Consider the following 25,677-nt stretch of genomic DNA (forward strand, 5'->3'; position numbering starts at 1 on the left):
ATTGTTATATAGACTCAATTTGAAACGAAGTTCCAGTGAAGTGAAATTTTGATTTTAATATATCTACTATAATATTTATTAATATGAAAGTAAAATAGTTTTTATGATTTTATAATATAATTAATAAAAGACACAATCGTAGAAAAATATATTTTTTAAATAATTTCATTGATATCTTTACGAGTGTAAAGTTTATAATATGAAACTTTCTTTTTTTAACATTTTGAACGTTCGATATGTGTTTTTAACGCGTCTGTTAGATTTGATAAATTATAGCGACTGTTCAAACTTCAAACAAAATATTTACACACTAAACACCCCGATCAAAAATCGATAAATTAATAATACTTAATAATTAATATGTAATAATAACGATCGATCCTAGTGATGATCCGTTATCCAATAATCTGCTGACGACCGGAAACGTATACCTATACCTATATATATATATATATTATCAATCATTAATCGTACGGCAGTATGGCACGAGGACGTATATAAATCATAAATATATCGTCGCGTGTCCGATATGTACGTTCAAAAGATTTTTTATTTCATTTTAATCATTAGATTGATTATGATATACATATATATATATATATATATATATATATACATTATAATATATAATATACAATATATATCACCTTGGGTACATATACCGACCAATGTAGGTTGCGATTTTTCACCGATCGTGTTCTGGTCCCGCCCATACGAACCGGTTGCATCTCCGGGGTGAGAGGGGAGCCTGGTGCAGCAGGCCTAAGCCCATGTGCAGCTTTTCGCACACGTTCAGTACACGCGAACCGTGTCCGTCCGCTGTTGATTTACACACATTCGGGTAGATGCGGTCCAATGAAGATGACGACGAGGAAGACGATGACAACAAAAACAATAACAAACAAAGTCGACGGGGTGCGCGTATAATAATAATATATCCTATAGTGTTGTGTGCAATACATTCGTGTCCGTTATTAAACGTCGGTAATGATTAATGTATACCTATATCGGCACTATTCATAAAATTTTAATATTGGTCTGTAGTCGTTTACGGCGCCCGTCGTCACCGGCAGCCGTGCGAGGAGGATTAAGTGCACTGCAAAGGACCCGAGGTGAGTCCGGCGGGCGTTCAAGTCTCTAGAATACAAATATTATTAATTTCTTATTCTATATATTATTTATTATATTATATTTTATACATATTATTTTACGATATTATATATCCTATCTGAAACGTGCCACGTACGTTTCGCTAATGTTCGCGTGTTGCGTTCACAAGCCCAAATATCGTTAAAACCCACCACAACAATGGCGACCTCGTTAAACCAAAAATTCCTATAATTTTAATAGACATAAACTTCGTTTTTAAAACGGCCATAAAAAAATATCTTATAAAGACATATACCTATAATATACACGTGCGAAATCATACTCGTTTTTGTTCACATAGTAATAAACTCGTAGGTGTATACACTATATACAGTTTAGTGTATACACTCCCTATAATATTAATTTACTGCATCATAATAATAATAACAGGAGAAATATTTTGTTTGATTTGAAACGTTAGCATTTTTGTATAGGAAATTCCGTACAAAAAAAATTATTTTACTAAAGCGTAACCAAACGCGTGGTTTGAAGAAAAATTTTTAAATAAATCTTCAGTCTTTAGTATACTCGGACTAGTTACAACTATATATAACTGAATTGATCACACCACATATTTCAATTACAATAATCGTCTAATTATTAGATGCGTGAACTATAATGAGTATAGATGCTTTGACCGATCTGGTTTTCTAGACCCGACGGCGATTAATGATATCGAACCGAACGAATCACACAACTATTATACAGTCCGAAAATTATATTTTACCAACCATCTTACAAATCTAAACGTATTTTAATTATATATTATAATTTTATAAATGCTGTTTTAACGAAGTGCTTAGCAATTATCGTTGAAATATTGGTAAGTGTGTTTAAATAGTGCTTGTGTTTAAAACAAACTTACACATGATGTGGTTCACGGCGTAGCGTTTAAATCTCCATACAGGTTTGATTAACCACAATAAAATATAGGTATACGCGTGTCTTAATATATACTGCAAGTGTAAATTTGGTATTATGCATATTTAGAATAAAATCTATGCGGTGAAAAATACATTATTACCAAATCATATACCTAGTGGGGTTAAGTGCGTAACTTATGATTTATGTTTGGTATAATTCTGATCAATTTACTACCATCGATTTATTATCTATACTCTTTAGTAGTTGTAACTTTCAACGTGATACATTATAGGAGTTTTTATACATTTTTTTTTATTAAATAATGTAATACAAGATGACTAACTCAGCTTTGTCCTGGATAAAAAAATACATTCACTCATTTAGTCACAATTCCTCCTTTAAAACCAGCCGTATAACACATAAATCAATACATTTAAATGTGATTTAAAATTTTAATTATCTGCATTAAGATGGAAATACGAGCAAATATAGTGTTCAGATATAGCCAACGTTTCAGTCCGGAGTGCAAACGCATACGTCGATTTTTATAGATATTTGGCATTAGGTAGACAACGGTTTATTTATTTATTTCTATAAATGAGATAATGTAGATATTGCTTTCTAAATAAATTATGTCTACAGTGCACATCAGTTTATCCTATTTTTCTTAGACTTGAGTTTCAGGGTGTCTTACTCGAACGAATGATTACTCGAGATATGTATCACAGTATTATAAAAAAAGACTTAGGCTGTGGTTAGAACTTAGGACCGAGATCTTATGCAGCTATAGAGTGTAGGTTGTCTGCTGTAGGGCACTGACCAATACATTGTTTGCGGTGGCTAGACAAAGCGTTTACATAATAGGCAATAATGTACACTGTACACAACTGCAAACCGTTAGTGGTATTTATTCAAACGGAGTTTCGTTTGACTAACAAACCCATTCAAAACGTTCTTCCTACACGCGAGCATAAACACATCGAACTCGACCGTAGTCGTATACAAATTATGGCACACGTTGCAACTTGCAGTGTGTGTGTAAATATTATTATCATATTATACACAGTGGCCCCCGCTTGAATGAACCACAAACCAGTTTACACGATGACGTTATTTGAAAAAATAAACTACACGTAAAGTACGTCACAAAATTAAATGTTTATTTTATACAAAATAACTATACACACGTCGAGCCTATATAATAGAAAGGCGATTTTCTTCTTTTACCAATTTCGTGCGGCATAGTTCACTATTTGGCTGCGATTAAGGTGAATATGGTTAACCGTATGTGTATGTAAATTTTGCCACAACATCTCGTGGACACGATCACCGCAGTCAGCCGGTCCATATTATAGTGTTATATATTATACACGTTACTATACCGGGTGATTTTTTTTTATACAGATTCAAATATTGACAGTAATGTTTTTATTTTTCAGAACTATTATAATTTATAATATTAATATCATGTAATGAAAAAATAAGCTCACAACATGTGTTGTCCAAACATAAAATCGAAAAACAGATACTACCTATAGGATACATTAATTTTCTATCATACATATTATTATTCTAATAGTCAAATGCAATATAATATAACAATCAAATGGTAATCATATAATAACCAATGATTTCAATTCATAGTTTTCAAAATAATATATTTTTGAACTTTGGGAACAATATTTCGATGTGCATTCGTCTGTTTCAGACATGATATATATTTTTAAATTATAGTCTAGCAAATAATTTAATAACTGTAATTAATAATTACATAAGATATTAGGTGTATAGGAATACAAACGGATGAATTAGGTATACTTCATTATATTCCATCAGCCAACATTTTAAATACCTATAGCTAATATATAGAATTAAATCAGATATAAGATTTGGACACGAATTCCTAGGTAATAGCATAATATAATATTATCAAAATTGTATAAAAAAAAATCTTAATGAGAAATTGAAGCATAAATACTAATTATAGATTGCTATTAAAAAATCGAAAGTTGCTATAGCTCTAATAATTTGAGGGTATAGTGTGGGGGATACAATTTATCGTGAAAAGCAATAATTAAAAGTAAAAAATGAAAATGAAAATTAACGTTATTTCCGTACTATACGCGTACATAGTCTGGCCAGGTCTTAAAATAATCACCCTGTATAATATACACGATCAAGGCAAGTCAACATCACGAGTGAAACACCGGCTCTGGTGACGGTGAGCTTGATGGGTGGATCGTGGGGGGAAGTGGAGGTATCGTCGTGGGAATACGTGACAGGGGAAAGTACACACGATGTAGTGAAGTTTTTAGATTTTTTTATTTTTTTATGCCCATGCGAATTCCCACATCTGGGAAGAAGCGAATGACGACCAACTACGCCGGATAGGGGAAAATCCGCATCGGCAACCGGTTCAGACACGACGACGACGACGACGACGAGTATTATAAGACGCGAAACGAGTGTCGCAACGTTTCCCTCGTTCGTCTCGTAATAATAATATAGTCATGATGTCGTATAATATTGAAACGCGAGCGCGCCGTGCAAAAAATATTATATTTTTATACTCTTTAGACTCGAAATCGTCGTCGTGCGACGATCATATACATAATGTTCACATGTACCTATATATCTCGAAAATAAAACGTAGCGTCTATCATTGCAACAACATATTGTTATACTGTAATAATGATAAGAAAAACATGCCTGGCTCGCTTATCCAATTTGTGATCGCGTAATGGCGTAGTGTATATTATAAAAACAAAAAACAATAATAATAGGATAAATCATCATTCTTCAAGCATGCTCATCCCCAGGTTTCCCTTCAATAATGAATTGAATTTAAATAAGGTATACCTTAAAATCTAAGTATTTTCAATATGGTCCTTAACTGTACTTGATGTTCTAATAATTAGAATTTGAATAAATTAATTACAGAAAGGAAATGGGGATGAGCATGCTTGGAAAATCACTCCGAGATGCACGCTCCGGAGTGACGGGATATCAAAGAGTAACTACGGAGTCGACGAAATAGATCTACGCGTATGAACTTGGACAAAATAATAATAATTGAACGCATACCCAAAAATCGCTGTGATGGTTAGGAACGCATCAAAATTAAAAGTGGTGGGGATAAAATAATATGATAATCAAGGAAAATCAAGAAAAGTCACGTACCTATATAATATGATAATAATAATGATAATATTGTAAGAAAAAGTCATTATAATAATAGGTATACACTATATTTTACGATCCATTATTGCTTTTAACAGTTTATAAAAATACCTATAATATTGTAGACAGTGTATAACATAGTGTAAACTGTAAATATTTGATAAAAGAGGTGTGCTTTTTTAAAACACCGTGTGTGTGTACAGTGTGGTTTTATTGAATGTAATTATTATTGACACTAATTTTATTGTTTTACTTTGGGTTTCCGATTATATTGCTCAAACAATGCATTTATTATAATATATATGCGTTTAATTTATTTCTTTTCTCATCTCTCGCTATCGTGGTGATTTAGATAAAAGGCACCTACTGGTAAAGTATATTACGAAGTTCACCCTACACTATTCCGTGGTAATTCAGCTTATAAGTCATAATAGGTAAACATAATTTATAATAAACGAATCTGAAATCGGTATACTTGCACTTCTCTCTAAACCATTGCGTGCTAGTTATCAATATCGTAGTCTGGATATAAATTGCAGTCATGTTTTCAAAACTGGTTAGCCAACCATTGGTTTCATAGATATTTTTCTGAATTATAAGTGTTATAAGTGCCATATACGCGCAGGAGTGAACTGTAACATATATATATATGACATGTTGACATGACACGGCGAAGTACAAAAAAAAATTTTTAACCGCATATCAAATATTTGTTTGGCATATAATTTATTACTTACGGTCTGGGATAAGTGATTTAAATCTGTCGGAGTTTGAATTCATTCGAAATATAGATACCATAGTTGAACTAATAACCGAATAAATAAACTATAGGAATACAATATTATTCAACCGTTGATTTGCTCGTTATTTCTGGATGAGAAAATCTTTATTGGGTGTCAGGCAATACGTAGAGCAACGCCTATACAACTTAAAGTGGCTAAACATCCAACAAAATAAATTTAAATAACGAAAAATGGACCAGTATACGAAAAAAAAATTAATTATATTTATTAGAACCTGAGTAAATTAGTTTTACATTTTTATCTTCAACACTTTTATGTCAGTATTCATTTTTAAACAAGTAGATATAATATTATTGTATTATTTATAGATTTTAGATGTATACATATAATATTATGTAGACACATTTCGTAAAAATAACATCAGTAATTATTGATAATCAACTTAACAGTTCATACTTAATTTTATATAGAATTAACAATTAATAGTATCCTAACCTATATCGGGAAGTAATAATGAAAAAAATAAGAAAAAACGATATCTTAGTGGATTCTGCAATAACTGCATACATAGTCATTTCATAGTAATTTATATTTCAGTAGTCATTTAACTCTAAAAGTGGAAATGTTTGATCGATGTTTTCTACGCATATATAGATTCAACGAGTACAATTTAAAAATGACAATCGATAGGTTATATAGGTATATTATAATATAATATTATTTTGGTGTTGTACATTGTTGATTAGTAATAAGTATAATTACTATAGAGTTAGATTTTGATTGCTTTTATAACTTTCTATAGGAAATGGAATTTATAGAAATGAAATATAAATTTGTCTCACGACATTCACATTAAAAATAAAAAAATGTTGGTAATTTTTTGATATTTTATTTTTAGATTTATATTTAATTTACTAGTTTATTTTAAGTGCTTCTTTAAGATATTCTTATAACAATCATGTAATATGTTAATCACTTTTTAATGCGATTAAGTAATTACTGTTGAAAGATAGTTTGATTCACAAACTATTAAGTGAATAATATTACTATTAATAGCTATTACGTATACGTGCCTACATATATGAGTAATTATTTTGAACAAATTATGGGTATTAAAATGTGTGCTCCCAAATTAAATCCCCACTTACACAGCATACGCGCAACTAGGTAAGTAAGACTTGTTTTATCGATTCATTTTAGTTAGTGATATGTGCATACAAACATAAATCCGTCATCTCTAAGTATATTTTATAAATCACGTTTCGCAGTCTGCTTTAAAGATAAATGCAGGCAATTAATGATCAAACACCCTATGGAATTTCAATTAAAACAGAATATGACCTATTTTTCATTAATTAATTTTCCTGTATAGTAAAGTGTTTATACTTAAACTTAAACTCGAATTCATTGAAATAAACAACTATCGACAACTACCTAAATTATATGTTAGCAAATTTTAACATTTATAATATTATATCCAAAAGTTAACACAATATTCACACCACTTTTTAAATTGAACACATTGATTTTAAATACAATCGTACGGAATATGCGTATGCATAATATTATAAACATTAACATAAAAACATAAATCATTTATTGTTAATAAGTAATAACAATAACTAACATACTACATCAATATTATTGTCAATGCATAATATTATTTATTTGCATTAATATGAACGTACAAATCGAATACGACAAAAAATTCCGTGCTTAAAATTATAGTTACTACTAAAATGTATGTAATGTATATGATTAAAAACTTGCGTGGTTTTGATGTTTTCAAAAATAAAATATTAGGTACAAGTGAAAAATTAATTACATTTATTCGATAGTTTGAAACCTCAAAAAGTATGATGGTACAAAATTACCATAGTGTATAACGTGCAGGATTTTTTTATCTCTATGAATATTTCATGAAGCATGATGGTAATGAAAAAAAAAACATAGTTATTAGAGACTCTTAGACCCTCAACTATAAAGTCAAAGAAAATTTTTTGGATATCAAGAACTTTCTGCAATATTAGTATTTCACATCGTTTGTAATATTTGATTAAATTTGTATACAGTACGCCACTTTGGTCCTAGGATAACTTACGAAACAACATTACGTACGTATTATTACGCATAAACAAAACTGAAGAAAATACTTTTATTTTTTTTTCCAAATCGGTATGATATAAAATGCAAAATTTAATCGATCAGACCAATACAAACAAAACGACATAATATCGCGTGTGGATTAGCATATTAAGTTGTAGGTTTTAAGCCGGGCTGTGAAAAGCCGTGACCGATTGCAAAGACAACGAGGTCGATCGAGAAATGAAACTGTTGTTACGCACTTTGGTCTTTGACTAGGAAATAGCCAATCGCGACGAAATCAGTTTCCCGTTTCGTTTTTTTATAAAAAAAAACCGTTTTCGAAACAAGTCGCTCTTCCAGAAGTTTAGAAAGTTGACCGGTAGAATATAAGGTAAAAATAAACAACTATATATGATTGAATTTTTTCTTTTCCCGTTTCGCGTGTATACAGAACTTGTGCGTTTGGTGCGACGCTGTTGTGTGTTAATTGCATTAACGTGCAACCGATAATAGCACTATTGGACCGGTTTTTCGAGCAAACAGTTCGCGTGTGTGGCGTGTGTCCCATAACAAGTAATCATAAAAAGAAAGATATATACACATTTTAATATTATTACATACCTATAATACGCATAATAATATGTAATGTTATATTCCGACTGCAATAAATTAGCAAACATAATATTATTATAATATTGTTATTTGTTGTCGTGTTGAGAAACCTAAGAATTCATTGGGATTTCTTTGTCGAAAGAATGGTGCATTACATAACCAATTTATAATAATTTTCTATTCGTATGTACGATAGTTTATTATTATACTTCAGTCAGTTGAACGGTTTTGTATAATATACATTTGTAAAATAAATGGTAATTTTTTTATTTCAGATTTAAATACTTAGAATATTTTCTATAAAACACTTACTGATAACCGATTTCTGGCTATCTACAACACTTTGGAAAAATTGCATTTCAAAATATAGGCAGATATATTCATTTAAAATACTTGAGTTAGGCATAATAGTACTATGATCAGGAAGCATGTAAAAATCTTCTATACAATTTTTATTATCAATTATAATATATGATATTTACATTATACCCATTGTACCTATGTGTATAATTCATAAATAATAGCTATAAAGTAAACGATAACACCATTTAGCATGATCTGTTTGAATTTTTAAGCTAAATATTAGGTAGAATGTAGATATCAATAATGAAGAAAGTAAGTAGTTACGAAAAGGGTGTTCTAACCACCAGCACGATTCGAATGAAAATCTCAACCAATGATTTTATTATATTAATCATACGATATAAATGTTAATAATTAATTATTGGAAGTATTATTGAAATAGTTTTAAGAATATGATATAATGTATACGCACACATATATGTTGGTATTCTGATATAATATTATTAACATTACTTAATAGTAGGTGTAATTTTTAAAACTTATAAATTATAGTGCAATAAGTATACAATTATGTTTTATAAAGTTACAAAAAAATTAAAAAATTAGAAAAATAAATGTTCCTCAATATCCCACAAATAATTTAAAATTTAAAAATGTATTTAGTACATGGGTGGGTACAGGGGTGATAAGTGATTCCACTGCTCATTAAGTAAATTCAATTTAATATGCATGCCAAGGTTTTATAAAAATTAAAATATTTCAATACTAAACATATACACTACGTGACATTTTCAATCACTTCTAGCATATCATAGATGAGGTCATTATACGATAAAAAATATGAAAGTTACACCTCCGATGTTTGTATTTATTATAATATTGTTCGATATTTTGTTTGAAAAACATCCTTAATCGATACACAAATATGCATATATCCTTCAAAAAAACCCTCAAACTAGTAATAGGAACGAAATAGATAGTTATATACTTATATAATTAAATCACAGTGGAATAGTATCGACAAATTTATGTAAACTATTTAAATAAAAAACAAATTCTAATAAATTACTCTAACATCAATTAATATCTAATTTATACATACCTACACCTTGGTGCGAGGTTAGTTTTTTTTTATAGAACTAATTATGTAGGTGTAGCGAATTATTTATGATAATTATGTAGTAATGAAATTAAGTTTACCAATTACGCAAGCATTTACTATTTATAAGCACTATACATATTAATTGGGTATTACATAGATACCTATACCTATACCTAAGTACTAAACCACCAAATATTTATTGCTTACCATGATATGAAAGAAGCGACATGTACTACACCACGTTGTGAAATATTATGAATCGACTTAGGTAGTAGACACGTCTCCATTTTTCAAAATATCTAGAACAAATTAATTTAGTTGTTTTATTATAACCTAAAATTAATAAATATACAACATACAAAATAACGATCTTTGGCAAATTAACGTGAATTAATCGGTGGTTTTGTAATTTCTGTCTCGGTAAATTCTAAAATTAGTAAGCACTTAACATGAACATTTTAATTTCTAATGTATTTTTCATCATCTTACTAAAACTTAAATAACTCTAAACAATTTGTTTTATTTAATGATTTAACATAATTTTATATAATTATATCCTATAAACTTATAATTTGTAACATGTCCATTATTAAATCAATTAATTCATATTTGTAATATCACTAACGAGCTTTGCCCTGATCCCTTCTTTTGACAATCCCCCTGTGGGCTTCGATTCCTGTCAAACATCGAATTTTTTCTTTGATATCACCATATTTTTACAAAGTCTATTGCTGCCAATTCAGTACACGTTAGTTGTTAAAAAATCTAGGATTGTCCGTACTGCGGATATAAAAATTCAAGAACACCTCTCTATCAGTGTTATCTTTACTCACTTTATAACAAACTCTTGCCAAGATAATTATTTGACAACATTTTTTTTTATAATATAGAGAATAGAGATTTGTTAGTAGTATTATGTGGGTAATTTTTAATTAAGCAAGAGAATAATGTTCTATGTGGAAGTATTTATTTGAGGCTATATTATAAACATTAAACATTTACCTATATACTGACAAATAGTAAACTTTAGTAGAATGTTCTTTATTGCCGAGATTAGGGAATCAACTTCACATTCTGTTGTGATATTGTAATTTATATAAACAGTATAGGTGATATTTATGTTGCCTGAATTATTGCTTCTTAATATTTTCCCAGATAAAAGATTGTTTTTAATTATTTTATAATTAAAAAATTATAAATGCATCTTCATGTAACAGAAAAAATATTATACAAACCGACGAATAATGGCATTTTTTTTACGTAGCTATTAACTTTTAACACAAGCTACAACAACGTTACACTACATTGTTTGTGTTTCAAGTATCAATAAATTTTGCATTTTAGACGATGGTTAATTTATTAAAAATATCCAGAATATTATAACTGTAGATCAATAATTAACCTATCAATTAAATACTTAAAAATATTTTTCAGTATTTTAAGTATCTACCTAGTACATAATATTATGATATTGTTATTGTGTTTATTATTTTTAAGATGTATTTTATTTTTATGTTTTACAGAATACCAATTAAATAAAAATGTTTGTTCAAATATGTTCGGAATTCCAAAACATATATTTCAACCAATGAACTGTATCAATATTTTAAAACATTCGAACGTGATGATATTATAAAACATATTTGAACAATGATATAAGGAAATATATACGAAAATTCAGTACACCAATACTGCTCATAAAATAATATGTGATTCTAATACAAAACCAAATAATATAACGCACGATTATTATTTCCCATTTATCAGTATTTATAATTAATATAAATATATAATATCATTATATTAGGAATATATTTATAATAATGTTCATTTTGGGGGACGAGGTGGCCGAGCGGTCTAACGCGTCGACTGCGGCGCTGGCAGTCGCGGGTTCGACTCCCGGCCACTGGGCGGCATTTTTCTTCGGGCAAGTCACGGTGTCCGGAGAACAAGTGCCGCCATCCCCCCACCCCGGGGCACGGCAGAAACCTACGGGTGCCCCATTAGAAATTCTGCCAAACACAACACACACGTGTACCAACCTACCCAATATAAAACCTACCAAACCTACCCAATATAAAAACCTACAGTGCCCTCCCCACACCCAATGGCCTATGTTGCCGCGGGTTACCCAATAAAAAAAAAAAAAAAAAAAAAAAAAAAAAAAAAAAAAAAAAAAATGTTCATTTTAAAATGTATTATATCAAAATATTATGAATACAATTGTTAAGGCATTGAATTATTGACTATTGTATTTATATTGCACTATTTATATTTGCACTTATATTTTCTATGATTTTCCACCATTCGAGTCAATATACTTATCAAATAGTTTACAGGCCTGTTGTATTTTTAATGACAAGCAATTATGTCGAACTTATGTTCTGCCGTTGTTACATTTCAAAGCTCATTGTTATAGCTCATAGTTATAATAAAAAATATATCGTAGCAATAATACAGCATTGATTCCAAAACGTCTAATGACATTTTTACACGAGATGGCAGCAAATTATAATTGCCACTACAAGCTAAAATCAGCGTTCGGGTTTCGCATTTACCGATCGTTTACACGCTCAACATTTAGTTACAGTGATTAATTAAAAACGTTTCCATGCTCCTTTCTCTCAAGTACGTCTGTTTCCGCAATATTATAATATAAAAATATTTTATTACCTATTATACACGTCAGCGCGTACTTCGTCATTCTCTATCGTTTTTATAGTACTCCCGAAACTCACGAACGCCTGGTGCTTTTCTCTGAATGACATTTAAAAATTATCTTTATTATTTATATATATTAATGTATAATAATATGCATCACGGAATAGTTACCTATTACGTAATTAAACGACTTGTTAAAAATCGATCGAAACATTATTATTTCGTTTAAATGTAATGCTATATTGTTATTTCTCTTAAAACACATTGTGCTTAAATAACTCGTCTTTAATTAAAATCTCTCGGATGATATCGTACCTTTTGTTTTGGTTAGTACTTACATTATTCAACATACATAATATTGTCCCACTGTTAATCTGCGAATTTAAATTAAATTTTCTGTCGTACTATTGTCAAAGCGCAAACACAATATTTTTACTACTTGTATGCTAAATACATAAAATTACAATAATATACGGATATAATATATCCATAGGCCACAGGATATTATGCCTATATTATGACTCTAGTCATATTATCTATAACTAAAGAGACAAGTATACGAATACTATATTATATACTTGCCCTTGCTCTTGCTATGAATAGTCGTCATTTAATACGCTCGTGCACTTACTACCGTAACTCATATTTTACTGACTCATGATAATTTAGGTGTATACTACTGTACCAATAGTATATAATTTAATCGTGATTACATGGTAATTTATTTTCATTATTAGTAATGCCGACTAAGGGTACCTCGTACCTACGAATTATGTGTTATATATTTGAACATCACATATATTATTTTCTTAAAATATCGGGTTTTTAACATAAGTTACACTTAATGCATCCATATTTTTGTTCAAAAACATCATTCAGACACGTAACAATTTTGTCTGTATAGCTTTTAGCGTCAAATTTAAATATATACCAATTAGGTATCTAAGCAAATATAAAACTTAATTATCCTATTAGACCAAACATAAAAAAAATCGTAATTACAGACATTCGTTTGACTCATGGCTAAATTAATCTATTCATTAATTAAATTTGATAATATTAATTTGGTTTACATGCATACATAAATACCGTTTTATTACAGTTAACAAAAAATATAGGTTATTATGATAGACGAGATGATAATTTATTTCCCTTACCAAAATGTTAGGTGTTTAATTTTATCGAATTTGGAATTCTTTCATTGTCACGATTTAGATTTAGTAGGTAAACTATTTTGCATTTGAAGTTACCAATACATTTATTTTTTTTTACATGAAGTTCTAATCTTTTTTGCTACATTTAATTTCTCTGTTCAATACAAATAATAATTAACTGTTCTATATGTATATCTGCAAAAAAATGAATGTAGTACCTACCAATTAATTTTAATGACAATAATTTGTTTTAATTATAATTATTTATCTCTATTATTTATATAATATACCTCTTATATTTAATTTAATTTTTCCAGATGGGAGACGCCAAGTATGATAATCATGAAAATAGACTGATGTTCAGTTTACAACAAATGATGAACTCTGAACATTTCGCAGACGTTGTTATATGCTGCGCTGACGGATACAAATTAAGAGCCCACAAAGTCGTACTAGCGTACTGCAGTTCGTATTTACAAGTAAGTTTAAAACTACTGAGGTAGTTGATTTAGTTATTTATTTTTTCATAATCATTATAGTGTATATAACACCGACCTTTTATAGTTCCAATGCTAAAATATGTACACCCATACAGCCATACCTACCCATTTTTATCGACGAGGTCATATACATAATATGCATATGGTGTAAAGTCGACTCTATTTTTTAGTCAGCAACGGTTTTGATTTTCACTAGAGTAAACTGATATAATATTGAGCTTACTGATCACAAATATAGAAATTAAAATATTGGAAGGTTATCGCTGCAACGATTAACGGCTATGTACACGTGTGTAAAAATCGATACGATATTACAATTTATTATTATTTAATAACACTGTACTTAGAGATAAGATCGTGTATCGATGTGTGTACATACTACTATATTATTATTAACAACTACAATTACCAAAGAAATTTAATTAACCGCAAAATATAATATTCACAATTGTATGTAGGTACGATATATATATAGTAACATTTCGTAAGTTATTGAATCTAATCAACGTAGATATACGACGTCAAGCCACGAACTTGAAGCTGTTACCGCAGAACAACTGATACTGCCAATACTGATAATAATCCTATTATTTTGCGTTCAAATTTCATCAGAGCTCTGCGGGATCAATTGAAGTATTTTTTCTTGTTTTTTTGTTCGTGCGTCAAACGAACAGTGGACTCGTATACGTTTACTTACACGCCCGATCGCATCAGACATGTGAAAATACATATAATAAAACACCAATTAAGTTAATTATAATATACGACAAAATATTATTAATATACCACGCCTATATATTTGTATTATATATTATAGTATAGTACCTATGTACCTACCGACCGTAATCGCAAAACCGTATTCGATGCTGTCGGTTGTCGATGTTTTCCCATCAGATTGTCGGTCGCCAGGCTGGTCGAAAACCGCCATGGGATTAACCCCCGGTGATATAGGTATTCCTATTCCTCACGAATCGCCATCGCTTAATATTATACGTCATAAACTCATAACATATCATATTACATACATACATGTGTCCGTGCCGTGCTTGTCGGATTAATCGTGGCCGCGGCACGTGTGTCGCGAGTTTATAGGTCATTTTCCAAGTCAACGGTGGACTTAGATTTATATACTGAACCCATAATACTGTACGCGTAATCACCTCCAACGAAAGGCGCTGTAGCAGAGAAATGTACACATGCAAGGATTTAGTGAAAAAAAATTAGAAGAACGATTTCACCACACAGAGCTGTGTATAATAATTTTATTAATCGGCAATCGCGCACACGTATCATCCCACTCCTCTCACACCCCACCCCGCTACCACATTCTCTTCTAAAGCACCGGAGACGAATCCTATGTAAATACACGTGGACGCGGTAGATAAAACGGAAAAATAATCATATAGACCGCGAGACCTAACCCACGTTTGCCCAATCTATACGATATGAGACGTGTATTATAAGTTACAATATACCTAGTACCTACACTAAAATATCAATATTATATTATATTATTAGTTGTTAATGTAGGTACGTACCTACCGCCATAAATATATATATCTATAAAATCCGTTCACAGGCGCTCGGTCGGTGCTCATAACCCGACAACGCTAATATCCTGTTCTAATACTCTATTAATATAATAATATATCGTACTACCATTAACGTGAATTATCGTCATGTTTCCGTTGCAGACGCTGTTTCTCAGTCATCCTGGACCGGAGGACAGCGTCACGATCATCCTGCAGGACGTCGGGCACGAGGACGTGAGTCGCGTCCTGGAGTTCGTGTACACAGGCACGGCCGTCGTCCCAGGACACAAGATGGACGGTTTCGTGGCGGCTGCAGGTACGCTGGGAATCGGGCCGCTGCTAGACCCGCGACGGCACTTGGAAATGTCCACGGTCCAGCCACAGGCTCCTCGCCATCCGTGCTCTCCACCCACAGTCGTGTATGATCCGACGCCCCTGACGACGACGCCACCGCAGCAGCAGCACCCTTATTGCAGGGTCCGTCAGCCACCCAGGACCACGGGTATCCTGACGCCTTCGCCGTGGGCACAGAATTCCCGACCGCCGTGTGCCACTCCCAGATACTCGGCGCCGAAGACCGTGCAACCTGACCCCATAGCGATACCGGTGCACCCGCTGACCACAACATCAGTTCAGGTTAGTCGTAATTACGTATGTAATTCCCGGACATTTCATAATGCCACTGCTTGAAAACACAGTTATTACGGGTATCAAACTTTTGCTTATTTGAGTAGATACCTAATATGCAATTTGTTTTCGTATTATCAGTTAATTTTAAATTTTCTATTATAATGTTAGAGATAGGTTAGGTTAGAAACTAGGTACGAAATTCAGTGTTTATATCTCAAAATTAAATTATTATTAATATCATATTCGTAATAATTACGATTTACGATCAAGTTTCAACAATAGATTATTAATTTTCGTCCACCGACCAAAAAAAAGTAGTTTGTATAACTTTACTATAAAATGATTATTCATTTTTTTTTTTAAATGTATATTTTCAAGTAGGTACTGTAATATTCATAGCCTCTCAATTAAGAAGACGTTAACTATGAACAGCCAAATAATACATGATTACCAAAATTCTATAGTTGTGAAATTATAAATTCCATACATAATTATCAATGTTAAATTATTCCTAAATCATAACAGAATTTAGTAGGTGAAAACCTCACGAAGTTCGGTCTCTATACGATATTTATTATCAGTACGAACTACGAAGAGATAAATTGAATAAGTAGATACCTAATAATTTGTATATTGTGTGCGCGTGTGTGTATAAAGGAACAAAATAAAAAAACGATAAATAAAAAAACAGATCTTAAAATTTACGAATTCGTTTGGCGGAGTGAAAAAACATTTTGTTTGATATCATTAATCAAATGTAAAAGTTCTAGCAACAAAAAAATTGAACAGGATACATTTGCCATAATATTTCTCACGGAGTTAAACTTTATCTGCTCAATACTTAAAGTTTTTTAAGCTGGAACTTTTTTTAATTTAGTATGCGGTTTTATAGTTTTGAACGAGATAATAAAAACATCGTTTCGCCCTGTTTCTGTCTTGTTTAGTTATATCTACTAATATGTAAAACTATGATAATGTGTAAACTATGGTATAATATATTTTTATATATGTATTAATAAGTTATACGAATTATATTATAATGATAATAATGAAATCTAGTTGTATTAAGTATAAAAATAAATTTATCTGTCATGATTATAAAGTTAAATTTAAAAAAAAAGCCATATCGATTTATGGTGTGTCATTATACATACAATTGTTATCTTGTCATCACGTTTTAAAGACAAAACTCGTTTAAGGTACCTACCTGATCATCAGTAATTGCATTTTATAATTTATAACATAAGATATTATATGAGAAATATTTGAAATTAATTCACTATTATTAATTATTATTATGTATATATAAATAATAATATTATAACCACTCACTTGACAAGTTTACCATAATTTCCGCTCGACAATTCGAGACGTTATCGACACTAAAAGTTTTTTGGTACCTATTAATTATTGTAGATTTCGCTTAAATCTCTATAATTTATAGTCTCTATAATATAGTGATTATTACTTACAACCGGTCGTTATACAGACAGATGTGTGTCTGCAGCCGATATACTCGATTTCTATACAGTCTGACGCATATGCAATATATAAAAATTCACATTTTAATTGATGAGTAAGTAGTTTCAACAACGACCAACGACGTACATCTTTACCGATCACCGCGTAGTTCGCCAAACTTACTCAACTGGGGTTAATTATTAATTATTTCATGTAAATCAGAACTTGTCCAGGTAAAACTCGAAAACAATATTATTACCTTGATAACTAATTACTAAGAATACAACCACTTTTTAAATCAGAGAAGTTCGATAATTTAGTTTTTTCTTTGTTATTTGGATATTATTATGACTAAATAAAATTAATAATATGTTTCATTAAAAAACTATCAGTTTAATGTAAATGTTTACATCAATTCGTTGAAAAAAATTAGAGTTATCATTTAATATCTGTTCAGTAAACTATACACGAAATTACAGTAAATTGAAAATGTCATCCCTATAAAGTAAATTATGTAACATAAACATCAGTGAAAATCAAATCGCAAAGACACTGATGGAAAAGTCATTAACTGCTAAAAATATTACCATTTTGAATATACATTTTATAATTTTTGTTTTAAACAGTATACATTATGAAACATACAAAATATAAAAGAGCGATGGTAAAAACTAAAAATTACATCGGTCATCGACCCAAATTTTATCAAACCCGTATCTGAAATTGTTGTGTAAATTGGGCGGCGATACGTATGTGGCCACCTAATTATATAAGACATATTATATGTTTTTTTGTCTGCTATTAAAACAAGTGCAACTACCGATGAATTAAAATCAAAAAACTGTACTTAATACGGCCATGTTTATTATTTAATGTTTAGTTTGAAAAATATTAACATATTTATGACCCAAATGTAAATTTAGGGCCTCCAGTGATTTAAATGTTAACCTATTCAAAATTCTCAAAACAGAAAACAAAATTAGAAAATGTTAACTAAACGATACATATACGATGTACTACAAACTATATTACATATCCTGCAGTATTCAACTATATGTGCCTCACTGGTATATATAATATTATTATTTGGACGACAGCCGATTTTGTGAAAATATGTATGGTCTGTTAGAAATTCAAGGGCCGAAAAAGTAATCATTTTTTCATATGATAAATCGACGAACGCGAGATGTTTTAGAAAAATAGTCTTGAACTATACATGGAAAAAAGATAGTGTAGTAGGAATCCACAATATTGTAAAATATTTCGGTCTTTCTATTTGACTATATTATACTTTTATTATGCCTATATCATTATGTGCGTATAACAGTGACTGTATTGTAAAATTATTTTAGTATTTATTGTAATATAAATGCAGGCACAGCGGCAACAATGACAACATGACGGTTAATGTTTTAAAATTTGTAATTGTAGAAAACTTACGAAACTCATAATTTAAATATAATACTGTGAAGTACACTTTCAAAAACAACTCATTGAGATATTCAGATTCAAGCTTTTACGTATTGTCCAATTAAAACCCCTGAAATATAAGTATATAACATTATAATAATAAAATAGTATTATAACAAGCAAACAATGTTTTTTTTTTTATTTATCAAAAATTTCTAATAAAATGTGATACAAGTCGATTACTTATACATAATTTAGCCACGTTGATATAAAATCTACGGTCTAAGATCTCAATCATCAGAAATAATTAAAATGTAAAGGTTATTAAATTTGTAAATAATTTTAGTCTTATTTAAAGTGATAACTATAGGGCAGATATGCATGTGCTTTTATATATTGTTCTTGATTGGTCAACAAAATAGCTAGTATTTATACTGAACGAAGTTGCTATATAAAAACAAAAATGTGTCACTAATAATCAATATTTATTCAACATACTGTATTAATATTAAGTAAATTATGTAAAATTTAAAAATTTTATTTTAGTTATATTAAACTTTTCCACTATCTACCGTTCGATACCTATTTAGGGGGAATGGTGAGAGGGTCAGTATGATGTATTATATTAACAAAAATTACTTCAGGAAAAACTTCCAGGTCCCCGTAGAAAAATCGAATTTTAGTATCTGTTTTTTATCAGAATGAGAAGACGTCTTTCTATACAGTCCATTCTGAACTCTAATTGCTTATTTTATTTCGATAAATGGTACAAAATAATTTGTAAAAAAGGCTAAAAATTGTTTTTTCTTAAAAAATTATTGTAGGTACTATAAAATTTGAAATTAAGATATTTGAAAAGCGATGTAAATAAAATTTTTTTATGACCATTAGTAATTTAATTTATTCAAGAAAAAAAAACGATTTGCCAAACTTACGACGTATTAAACGAACAAGAAATAGAAAAGAAAACCTACTTGGAGCATATTGTGGTGTTGCCATTTATTAATGTGGGACTGGCCTAGCCGGTTATAATATTTAGTTTTTTAATTTTTCTTTAATGACCGGTAGCCGTTGTTATTGTTGTAATTTAATATTTACTAATTAATAATTTTTTATAAATTACCTTAAATAACCGTAAATAAGAAACAATGATAGTACGGTTTGTTATGCGTGATTGTCGTGAAGAAACGGGCACAACCGTCAACGGATATCGTGTATGGCAACGTCGCTTTAAACACATTATGCCAAAAAGGTATATGCTCAATCGTACATACATCAAGCTTAGGTTTGCAATGTAGTAATTTTGTACGATTTGAAATTCCCATTATTTGTTTTTAATTACAACAAAATTACAACAATACATAAATTTCGTTAAAAAAAAATTGATTTCATATAATTTTTCCTCGTGCTTATGAAAACTTTTGAGAAAAATAAAATAAAATCTTTTCATGTTTAACATTTGTATTTTAGGTAGGTATACTATGTATGTATTATATTTTTATAATTAATTAAACTCAAGTATTTAGGATTAAACATATACATATGCATAAAATCATTAAAATGGATTCCAATGCTGTAAGACTATCAACCTTTGTAATTAATTATCTTTTCATAGATAGTAATAATTATTATTATTTTAATATTTTATGATTATCAAAGTGTCCAATTTATTCAAAATTTAATCTAGACTGAGTCTCTAAAGTCTAACGTATATAAAGCAATTACTACTATTAATTTATCTGAACTTAATATTATATACAGGGTATCCCATATAAAAAGATTCATTAATATGTTAAATGTATTAATGAGGGAAGTGGTAACAGTGGTAGGCTTGGGCCTTACCCTAAAACTTATAATATTTATTGTATGGCATTAGGTACCTATCTCATCTGCAGTATGTAATTGACAAGTTTGGTTCGACGATAAAATGAGAATTTTCTCTTTTGATACATTTTATTTTATAATATAGAAAATACGTTTTTTTTTTAGTATAAGTAATACCTATGTATGTTTTTTATTAATATTATTTTATAGTTTTATCTATGTTTCGGAAGTTAAATTTGATTTCGATTTTTTTTTTTTTTTTGTGAAATAAAATAAAATATTTTAATTTCGTGTTTAAAAATAAAAATTACAATAGTTAATAATATAATATGAATACAAAAATTTTATTTTTCTACCCAGAAAAAAATGCTAGCATCACCACTGGATAACAAAGTATAACAAAGTATAACTGTATAAGACATGAAATCCTTACTTTTTAAACCAGTTAATGTGTAATTTCAAAATTAATACTATACTAAATTAATGTTATATTTTTTTAAACCATTAGGTATACTGAAATATAAATTAATATACATACCTACAAAATTAGTGCATTTTGAAAATTCTGCAGTATTAACCGCTTCATTTTTTTTAACGCAAACGTAATTATTATAAGCATAAAATCATTTAGTTAATATTTAAGAAAAGAGTGAAATTGAATTTAATTTACGGCTACATTCTATAAACGTACTTTTTAAATATATGTAATTATAATATGGTACAAGCGTGCAATTAAAAATTGATAATCGACGTCTATCCCGTGTAATAAGTGATGTAAAATGCAAATCAATGAGTATAAGTAGGTAGGTACCTAACATATTTTTTACGTGTGTTCACTAGTATTTATTGTTTTGCGGTTATCAAAGCATAAACATTAAAACACACACGTATAACACGGGTGAATTTGCGTAATGGCGCTGCCGAGTTAAATCGAGAGTTGCGTTTAGAAATTTTAGCTCATCCTGTAATGAAAATAATTATTATTGAATTACCCGATTAACAACATAAGTGTACATAATTATATACATTATACGCATCACAGCGTCAACGTGCAAGTGGTATATAATATTATTATACTATATTAAAACCTAATACAGCGTTATGCGAATCAATATGTATGCGTACGAGATCGGTCTTAAGAGATAGCGCATTAGGAAATAAAAAATTCAAAACTGGCCTTTCTCTCCACGCACTATTATCTTCCGACTCCGGTACCATCGTCGTAGGTATATAAATTACCAATGTATGATTGCGTTTAAGATATTTGGATAGACTCCGATCGTGACTGGTCTCTGACGACCGTGGGCGATATCGCATATCTACGACTTAAACAAAAGCGCGTTGATACTTTCACAGTGTTTATATTTTATTTTCATAATTATTATTTTGTTTTTAAATAGGTACATTAAATTAAATACAACTTGGCTGGAAAAAATTTAAAACTATAATATGGAGTGTAGCGGATAAACACAAATCACGTATCGTATTGACACAGGTGCACGAGTATTTGCAAAACTTTTTTTAACAAAATTCAGTTAATACAATCATCGATGTAACGTTAAAGCACTTAACACAGCTACGATCTTACAACTCTTTTACTTATACTATCACATAAAACCTGTATGACGTATTTATATTATAAGATAATGATGGCAGTATTCGCCATTATATTTCTAGCCCATGAATCATTTCACCCATTTCATGCACATAATTGATACGTTACCGCCTCTACTATTAATCTTGTCAATCTTATATAAACCCTAAAAATTAGTTTTAATAATATGTACAGTGTTCTATTGCTTTCTATGTGTTAATTTTAAATAATTCTAAAACCAGTTTTCTTTTTAGGTTACGGAAAACCAAAAAGGACCGCTTCTTATTCCACTACCACCAACGCCGCCGGGAGAGCCAACAATTGTTTCAATACCACTGTCACCGTCAACTGACAGTGACAGAGACACGAACCAAAAACTAAAAGTTACCAGCGATGCTAATAATAATGGGATCCCGGAGAAAGACCGAAATTCGAATCAAACAAAAAGTCATGTTTGTCAAGAATGTGGAAAAACTTTTGTAACCAAAGCGTCTCTTAAGGTATATACTAGACTCAACTTACCTAACTATAAGTATAATATTATAAACGACGATTTAAATCTAAAATCATTCATACTTTCAAATGACTAATAGGCAAAAACGATATAATAAAATACCTAAAATATGAGTCCGTCAAACTAATTATTGGCCAACAAATGAGGTAATCAAGTAATAAATTATCTATAGTGGCGCAGGGGTAGCAGGGGCCTTCAACGTTTTTAGTAACCTAATATTTTTTAAAAATATCGCTGGCTGCACTTGTGATAAAAACGTGAGTTTAATGATTAACATGTATTCATAATACTATGCTTAATATATACCTGTGTTCACGCAGTTCACAGGCCGCAATTAAAGACACGGCAGGCCGTGGGTTGAAGACCACTTATCTATAGCCAAACACTTTGAATTAAAAATTAAATAGAATTTTTATATTAACGGTTGTACCAAGTATCCCAGAGTATCTTCATGACGCGTTAGCTGGGTAATTTGTTTCCACAGAGTTATCATTATAACGCTTATAAAATAATTAACATATTTACGTAAGAACATCAAAATGCCATACCAAAAAAATAAATAATATTCTTTCCGCATGATAGAAATATTACCCAAATATATCATTTTCCCCAAGTCTACAAATGGCATGTTCGATAAAAATTAAAAATGTACCAATACTCAATCATATTTTTTTCTTAAGAGGACGTTATACCCGCATGTGTTGTCTCCGTATTACAAGTGCGTAACATAGCAAATTTTACGCTCAGCGGAACACATTATACAGATTTATACATCTTAAAATACTCATAAATCGCTTTAAAATTAAAATATACTAAAAAGCCCATGAGGTTGCCTAGATAATAATCTTTTCTTTAGATTTTATAAAAGGTCAATTCACTCTAATTTTTAAATTAACGGAGCTACACGTGTTTTGCTGAGCGTACAATTTGCTATGTTACGCACTTGTAAGACAGAAACAACACATGCGGGTATAACGTCCTCTTAACAAACCCAGTCAACTGAAAAATGTCTGTTTTAGATCATAAAATATATGAATTGTCATTATATAAACTCACAAATAGTCATAACTTGTGACTTATAAATTATATAATAATAATACAAAATGTACGACTGTGTGACATTTAAAATCTATATCGCTTACATCTTGTCGTCGACCGTACAAACAATTACCTACATGTTTTATAAGGTGTCTTTTCTACCCGTACAGATCCACCAGAGGACCCACACGGGCGAGAAACCGTTTGTGTGCGAGTCGTGCGGCAAGCAGTTCAGCCAACTGCGCAACTACAAGTATCACAGGTCCGTGCACGAGGGCACCAGAGAGTTCTCTGGCAGCTGTCCGGAGTGCGGTAAGCTGTTCAACGACCGCGGATACCTGAGCTCACACATGAAGATCCACCGGAACCGGAAGGAGTACGAGTGCGAGTATTGCACGAAGAGCTTTAACCAGCGGGTGGCGTACAACATGCACGTGCGCATACACACGGGCGAGAAGCCGCACAGTTGTCACCACTGCGGCAAGTCCTTCACCAGGAAAATGTTGCTCAAACAGCACCTACGCATACATACCGGCGAAAAGCCGTTCTCGTGCGCCGTGTGCCACAAGCCGTTCGCCGACAGGTCCAACATGACGCTGCACATGCGCCTGCACTCGGGCGTCAAGCCGTACGCGTGTGCGGTGTGCGCCAAATCGTTCACCAAGAAGCACCACTTGAAGACGCACATGAACTACCACACGGGCGTCAAGCCGTACTCGTGCGACAAGTGCGGGCTGAGCTTCAGCCAGAGTAGCAACATGAGGACGCACCTGAAAAAGTGCAGTGCCGTCGCGACACCGCCACCACCGCCCCAGTCGCCACTGAACGCCACAGTGACGGCACCACAGCACGACTGATCGAGTGCGACGCGGCCGCAAGGTGACGATGACGTCCCTTGCGTTTCTTCACAAATTGAAACGGTTTTTCATCTTATACTTTCCGATTCAGCCTTCTTCCTTTTACTACGCTCGCGACGGATTTGACCACAAACTCCGTCGCTTTGTAGCTATATAAACGTTAGGTTATGTAATTAATATAAATAATTTATGATTTTGTGTAATATATAATATATAAATATTATTTTTGTTCTATCGGATCGTTGAGAAACAGACGAAATTGGTTTTGAGTTTTAGTATTTTCATTTATCAAAAGATATTATTATAAGCACCCCGCGGTTGTCCTATCGAAAGACCAAAAGCACGTAACCTAGAGTTTCCAACGGTGTGGATAGTGCATATAAAATATTATTATATCAATTTCAGAGTGTAACAAATTTTATCATTATTACTGGTTGCAGGTACCTATAATTATAATATGATAA

General features: G+C 30.8%; 1 protein-coding gene across 2 annotated transcripts; it reads left to right on the forward strand.

Annotated features, from left to right (window-relative positions):
* The first annotated feature begins 784 nt into the window (after nt 1-784).
* LOC132941174 (zinc finger protein OZF-like) lies at nt 785-25,436 on the forward strand. 2 transcript variants are annotated; one of them, XM_061009112.1, is made up of 5 exons: nt 785-1,112; nt 14,171-14,332; nt 16,048-16,521; nt 23,059-23,304; nt 24,527-25,436. In XM_061009112.1, exons 2-5 carry the CDS (start codon nt 14,171-14,173, stop codon nt 25,211-25,213), a joined length of 1,569 nt encoding a protein of 522 aa, XP_060865095.1. In that variant the 5' UTR covers nt 785-1,112; the 3' UTR covers nt 25,214-25,436. The 2 variants fall into 2 exon arrangements, with proteins under 2 accessions (XP_060865095.1, XP_060865096.1); XM_061009113.1 differs by lacking the exons at nt 785-1,112; nt 14,171-14,332 and adding an exon at nt 15,725-15,883.
* The last annotated feature ends 241 nt before the right edge of the window (nt 25,437-25,677 follow it).

Source organism: Metopolophium dirhodum, chromosome 3 (genome assembly GCF_019925205.1).
Source record: "Metopolophium dirhodum isolate CAU chromosome 3, ASM1992520v1, whole genome shotgun sequence".
In the NCBI taxonomy this organism is placed as follows: Eukaryota; Metazoa; Arthropoda; class Insecta; order Hemiptera; family Aphididae; genus Metopolophium; species Metopolophium dirhodum.